General features: G+C 43.5%; 1 protein-coding gene across 48 annotated transcripts in view; it reads left to right on the top strand.

Moving 5' to 3' along the window:
• LOC100488700 (putative protein FAM47C) overlaps positions 1 to 4998 on the top strand; it is a 92213-nt gene extending 87215 nt beyond the window's left edge. For 39 of the 48 annotated variants that reach the window (XM_031893210.1, XM_031893196.1, XM_031893205.1 and 36 more), the window contains 5 exons: positions 535 to 570; positions 920 to 955; positions 1479 to 1553; positions 3730 to 3786; positions 4707 to 4993. In XM_031893210.1, coding sequence (XP_031749070.1) covers positions 535 to 570; positions 920 to 955; positions 1479 to 1553; positions 3730 to 3770 — 188 coding nt within the window. In that variant the 3' untranslated portion in view covers positions 3771 to 3786; positions 4707 to 4993. Of the gene's footprint in view, positions 1 to 534; positions 571 to 919; positions 956 to 1478; positions 1554 to 2687; positions 2786 to 3729; positions 3787 to 4706 lie in introns of those variants that run through there. The other 9 variants (XM_031893214.1, XM_031893217.1, XM_031893197.1 and 6 more) reach the window with 5 other exon arrangements.
• Positions 4999 to 6568: the final 1570 nt, after the last annotated feature.

Genomic DNA, 6568 nt, shown 5'->3' on the forward strand with positions numbered 1-6568 from the left:
GACCCTGAGAAGAACAAGATGAAAGCCATTATCCTGCTCGCTCTGCTAGCCGCCGTCCTGATTCAGGGTAAGTGAGATACACATGGGAGAGAATAAGTGAGGGACGGGGGGGGGGGGGTGAAAGTGTAACTATACAGAGCGATGGGCAATTTGTATTGACTTACAAAATAAGCAGAACAGTATCATTTTCTTTACAATTTAGAATTGTGTAGAATGGCACCTTGGGAGTCACTAGGAAGCAGGGCCGCTGCTGGCCAAATGGGTGCCCTAAGCAGAAATTTACTTTTGTGCCCCCTTCCCCCAAATATTACCACCTAAGGAAAACAATATAGCAACTCCTACATGTAAAATACAAATACAGAGAGAAGGCAGTCAGTTACAGTGGCTTGCAAAAGTATTCGGCCCCCTTGAACTTTTCCATATTTTGTCACATTACAGCCACAAACATGAATCAATTTTATTGGAATTAACCCACATAATTATAAGGGACTGTATTTGCGCTGTTGGAACTTCTTTTTACTATTTGCCTTGCAGATATAAGTGCAGCTCCGGTGCAGCCTGAGGGAACAGGTAAGTGCCAATGCCTTTATCTCCAAACCTCTCTTGCTCCCCCTGAATATCTTCTACATTATTGTCATTAGTTGCTTTCTACTCCATCCCAATGCTTTCCCTCATCTTCCAGATGTCCATGTTGTATTCCCCACCCTTATCCTGCTCTCTGTTCTTCCCAGAACACCACACAATATCCCATTACTTCTCTTGCTCTCTGTTCTTAATCTGTTTCCTTCTTCTTAGTTTAAAGCTCCAGGATAGGTGGTTGGCTAAAAAGGGCAATGTGTTCTAAAGGGGAGCTCCCCCCAAGAACTGATTTTGCACAGTATTGAGCTATTGGAAACGTCTTTTTATTATTTCCCTGCAGATATAAGTGAAGCTCTGGAGCAGCCTGAGGGAACGGGTAAGTTCCAATGTCCCTATCTCCAAACCTCACTTTGCTCCTCCTAAATATCTTCTGATATTATGATTAGTTAGCATTCCCCAATACTCCGGCCTTTGCATTTCTCTATATATTTCATTGTATCCTCTTAGCCCCTCCCTGACCTTCATAAATAAGAGGGAAAACATATTTATATTACATATTGCAGTCACCAAAGTCCCCCAAGTTTATAGGGAACATTCTTTGATTCTATTCTGCAAACCTCACTATATCCATTCTGTATGTATTTTACCTTTTAAAATCCATTTCATAATGCCACATCTGCAGGACAGGGGAGAAAACAAAGGCAGAAGGGAAGGTTTGGGAGTATCTGTAACAGTTATTATATAAAGAAACTTCTAGATAATACACTGACACCCGGCACAATAGGGGAAGATCTCATGGGGCAGTTGATTTCATTGCAAAGATAAATATAGGAGCCTATAGAATGGGAAGACATAAGGTGTCACATACCAAACTCTCTCGTTCAATAATTTGCTTGCAGAGCATAAGAGTCGTCTTCACCGCAGGGAATGCCTTTTCATCAACTGTTTGAAAAAAAGAGATACGGAAGCAAATGGTAAATTTCAGTATCCTTAATGCCAAATCTCTATTGTGCTCCCTACTGCTATATCTTCTCTTCCAGCCATCCATATTGTATTCCTCTTGGTTTCACTCCATTATCCTTCTCCCATCTGTGTCCTGCGTCCCACCATGCTGTATCCCATACCCTATTGCCCCAGTCTGTACATCTCTCTGTATATTTCCTTTATACTCTTCATTCCCTCCCTAGGGCCAGCCGTCAGCTAAAACAGAGATTTGAATTTGGTCCATCGTGATAAATAAAAGGGAAAAAGGGGCTATAAAAGATAATGAGATTCACCACTTATGACTAAAAAGTAAAAATGTTTTATTACCTTTGTATCAGTTTCCCTCAGTAAGGGGGGCCCTTTGTATCCCAAGAAAAGAACCAGTGTTCCCTTTATGCGATCCCACACCAACTGGCTCCTTCATGCTTGCCCCCTCCCCACCAATCTAATCCTGGGGGGACAGAAAAAACCGCTATGAAGCATTGAAAGCCCAGAGAGGGTTTTTGGATTGCTAAGACAGGGATTCTGGGAACTAACACAAAGAGCTCCAAATTTACATGGGTTTATCCATGGGCCAGGGATCTCCAAACTTTTTATTCATGAGCCACACTCATATGTAAAAAATGTTGGTGAGCCACACAAGCATGAAAAATGTTCTTTGGAGATGCCAATAAGGGCTGTGATTGGCTATTTGGTAGCCCCATGTAGACTGCTGGCCTGCAGGAGGCTCTGCTTGAAGTAAAACTGTGTCTCTGGGCTTCCAAAACTTGCCACCAAGCCAGAGATTTAAAAATGGCACCTACTTTGAGGCCACTGGGAGCAACATCAAAGGGGGAGGAGAGCAACATGTTGCCCCCCGAGCCACTGGTTGGGGATCACTGCTATAGGCTAAAGCTCAGCCACTGGGTTTAAAGCAGAAGCCAGTATAATTGGTTATCAGATTCCCAACTACAGACCGGTTTCACCCTTCTTGGGGTTCATCAGTGTAGCGCTGGGTTTCCTGATCAGCTTAGGTAGAGCCGGGGGTGGGGATCCACATTTATTTGTGAGACAGGAATGAAATGACCCCCCTGTTGGGCTACGGGAACTGTAAACGCCTCTCTTTTTTATTATCTGCCTTGCAGGGGAAGGTGAAGCTCTGGTGAAACCAAAGGGAACTGACAAGTCGCAATTTCTTTATCTCCAAACCTCTCTTGCTCTTCTATAATATTTTCTTGAGTAGCGCTTGTCTCTTGGTTCTACTTCTCCCAGTTGCTTTCATTCATCTTCCAGCCACCCATGTAGCGTTCCTCACCATTTCATCCTATCACCCTTCTCTCTTCTGCTCACTCACCATGAGACGGCTGCCTCACTACCTTCTTCACATCATTCTATATCTTTCCTGTTGGTTCCTTCCAGTTTAAGGGCAATCTGTGCAAAGTGTCATTTTGGATTAGTTTGAAAAGTTACAGAAAATAAGCACAACTATTATCTATGTAGTTACCCTTTGTGAATGAAAAGGCATAAATAGAACGAAAAAAATATGTGTGTATTATACCTCGCCGGGCCTGACAGGACAGTTTGGAATGTCTTAACTAAACAAAATGGAAAGATGGATGGATAGTCCCTTATCTCTGAACAAACAGACATGTATGACTGAATGTGCTTTGTAATTTCATGCCATAAGAGATCTCGTAAGTTTCAATGTCCCTATCTCCAAACCTTACTTTGCTCCCCCAAATATATATGATTAGCTAGCATACCCCAATACTCCGGTCTTTGCATTTCTCTATATATTTCATTTTATCCTCTTAGCCCCTCCCTGACCTTGAGTAAGAGGGAAAAAGTGCTTATATTCCATATTGCAGTCACCAAAGTCCCCCAAGTTTATAGGGAAGATTCTTCGATTCTATTCTGCAAACCTCACTGTATGTAGTTTACCTTTATAATTCATAATGCCACATCTGCAGGACAGGGGAGAAAACAAAGGCAGAAGGGAAGGTTTGGGAGTATCTGTAACAGTTATCCTATAAAGAAACTTCTAGATAATACACTGACACCCGGCACAATAGGGGAAGATCTCATGGGGCAGTTGATTTCATTGCAAAGATAAATATAGGAGCCTATAGAATGGGAAGACATAAGGTGTCACATACCAAACTCTCTCGTTCAATAATTTGCTTGCAGAGCGTAAAATCCGTCGTCCCGTTCGATCTCTTGCTAATTAAGACCCTATGCCAACCGGTAAGTTTCAAAGTACGTAACTCAAAGCCTCTCAGAGACAGAGAGAGAAAGCAGGTATGGGAAGAGAATGGCGAGAGATCAATTCTGAGAGATCAGATTCCAGCACAGGGCTTTTTATTTGTCTTATGTGCTCATCTCCATGTGCCCTTTAGACAAGGCCTTAAATGAGATCTTAACCCAAAAAACGGAAAATTTTTCTCTTACTCAGTTTTAGACTGCTATTACCAGGCTTTTGGCGCAACAGTTCTCTCTGAAAGTCATTGAGTCAGCAAAGTTAAGGTTAACTGACTATACAAGAAGTACATCAGAAGCCCATAGACCAGTGGTTTTCAACCTTCCTAATGCCACAACCCTTTAATACAGTTCCTCATGTTGTGGCGACCCCCAACCATAAAATTATTCCTAAAACCATAGGAAATATGTGTTTTCCGATGGTCATAGGCGACCTCAAAGGGGTCCCGACCCACAGGTTGAGAAGCGCTGCCATAGACAGTTAGGGTCGCTGACACTCTGGCCTTCAAAAGAGAGCTGCTCAGTGAAAAGCCAGGTACTAGCAGTCTAAAACTGATAGTTGCATTACCTGTAATGCGACTGCTATATGTAAGAACTCATGTTTAAGATCAAATGCGTAGCTACAGGGGTCCGTTAGCTGGTTTGAGGGGCTGTAAGAAGAGGAGATTTTGACAAGGACCAATGGGTCGCGGGTCAAAGATATGAGAGGAAAAGACAGAGGAAGGAGGGAATGTCTGGCAGGGTGTGTAACAGTTATCCAACATGGAAGCTTCTCCCCAGATAATACATGGATACACGGCACAGCAGGGGGAGGGAACACAGTTTATTTCATTGCAGGGGAAGAGAAATATGGGAACCTACAGAATGGGAGGAGATGTTACTAAATTCTCTCAACGTTTTTCTTGCAGGGGATTAGAGTCTTCAACAAATGTTGATGTGATTTCAGATGTGAAGCTAAGGAAAGGCCTGAGCCATGGACACTAAATGTTTATTTTCCATTAAATGTCCTCAACTCCCAAATATCAGTTCATCTCCCTTTCCTAATGTGAGTCGTGTCCTTATCCCCGGCATGCCGCGCCTTATTCCTTTATGGCCCCTGATACCTCTTTATCTTTCTTTTTATCTGCCTGACCCCTTCCAAGTGACATACAACTTGATGCTATTGTTACCATATCAATAAAAATACATTATTAGAGTGTATATGTGTTCTAAGTGCATGATGTAAGTCCATGTTGTTATGTTCTTGTAATGAGCCGACATGAGCCCAAATGGAGGGAAGGGAGCTAGGCACGGTTTGGTTAATCCATATGTGGAAGCAATAGAGAGAGAGACATGAGAACTGCATCTATCAAGATCCCTTGTGCTGATTTGCCCCATCTCTAGTGGCCAACTTGCCCATTGCACCTACTCACTTCAGGGCAAGTCTTCCAGCATGCCCCCCCAACGTAGTAAATATAATATGTCACTTTCTTGGGCAAGTCTTCCAGCATGCCCCCCTCAATGTAGTAAAAATAATACGTCACTTCCTGGGGCAAGTCTTCCAGCATGCCCCCCCAATGTAGTAAAAATAATACGTCACTTCCTGGGGCAAGTCTTCCAGCATGCCCCCTCAATGTAGTAAAAATAATACGTCACTTCAGGGCAAGTCTTCCAGCATGCCCCCCTCAATGTAGTAAAAATAATATGTCACTTCCTGGGGTAAGTCTTCCAGCATGCCCCCCTCAATGTAGTAAAACTAATACGTCACTTCCTGGGGCAAGTCTTCCAGTATGCCCCCCCAATGTAGTAAAAATAATACGTCACTTCCTGGGGCAAGTCTTCCAGCATGCCCCCCTCAATGTAGTAAAACTAATACGTCACTTCCTGGGGCAAGTCTTCCAGCATGCCCCCCTCAATGTAGTAAAAATAATATGTCACTTCCTGGGGTAAGTCTTCCAGCATGCCCCCCTCAATGTAGTAAAAATAATATGTCACTTCCTGGGGTAAGTCTTCCAGCATGCCCCCCTCAATGTAGTAAAAATAATACGTCACTTCCTGGGGCAAGTCTTCCAGCATGCCCCCCTCAATGTAGTAAAAATAATACGTCACTTCCTGGGGCAAGTCTTCCAGCATGCCCCCCTCAATGTAGTAAAAATAATATGTCACTTCCTGGGGTAAGTCTTCCAGCATGCCCCCCTCAATGTAGTAAAAATAATCCGTCACTTCCTGGGGCAAGTCTTCCAGCATGCCCCCCTCAATGTAGTAAAAATAATACGTCACTTCCTGGGGCAAGTCTTCCAGCATGCCCCCCTCAATGTAGTAAAAATAATACGTCACTTCAGGGCAAGTCTTCCAGCATGCCCCCCTCAATGTAGTAAAAATAATACGTCACTTCCTGGGGCAAGTCTTCCAGCATGCCCCCCTCAATGTAGTAAAACTAATATGTCACGTCCTTGGGCAAGTCTTCCAGCATGCCCCCCTCAATGTAGTAAAGATAATACGTCACTTCCTGGGGCAAGTCTTCCAGCATGCCCCCCTCAATGTAGTAAAACTAATACGTCACGTCCTTGGGCAAATCTTCCAGCATGCCCCCCTCAATGTAGTAAAAATAATACGTCACTTCCTGGGGTAAGTCTTCCAGCATGCCCCCCTCAATGTAGTAAAAATAATACGTCACTTCCTGGGGCAAGTCTTCCAGCATGCCCCCCTCAATGTAGTAAAAATAATACGTCACTTCAGGGCAAGTCTTCCAGCATGCCCCCCTCAATGTAGTAAAAATAATACGTCACTT

This window comes from Xenopus tropicalis, chromosome 9 (assembly GCF_000004195.4).
Source record: "Xenopus tropicalis strain Nigerian chromosome 9, UCB_Xtro_10.0, whole genome shotgun sequence".
Taxonomy (NCBI): domain Eukaryota; kingdom Metazoa; phylum Chordata; class Amphibia; order Anura; family Pipidae; genus Xenopus; species Xenopus tropicalis.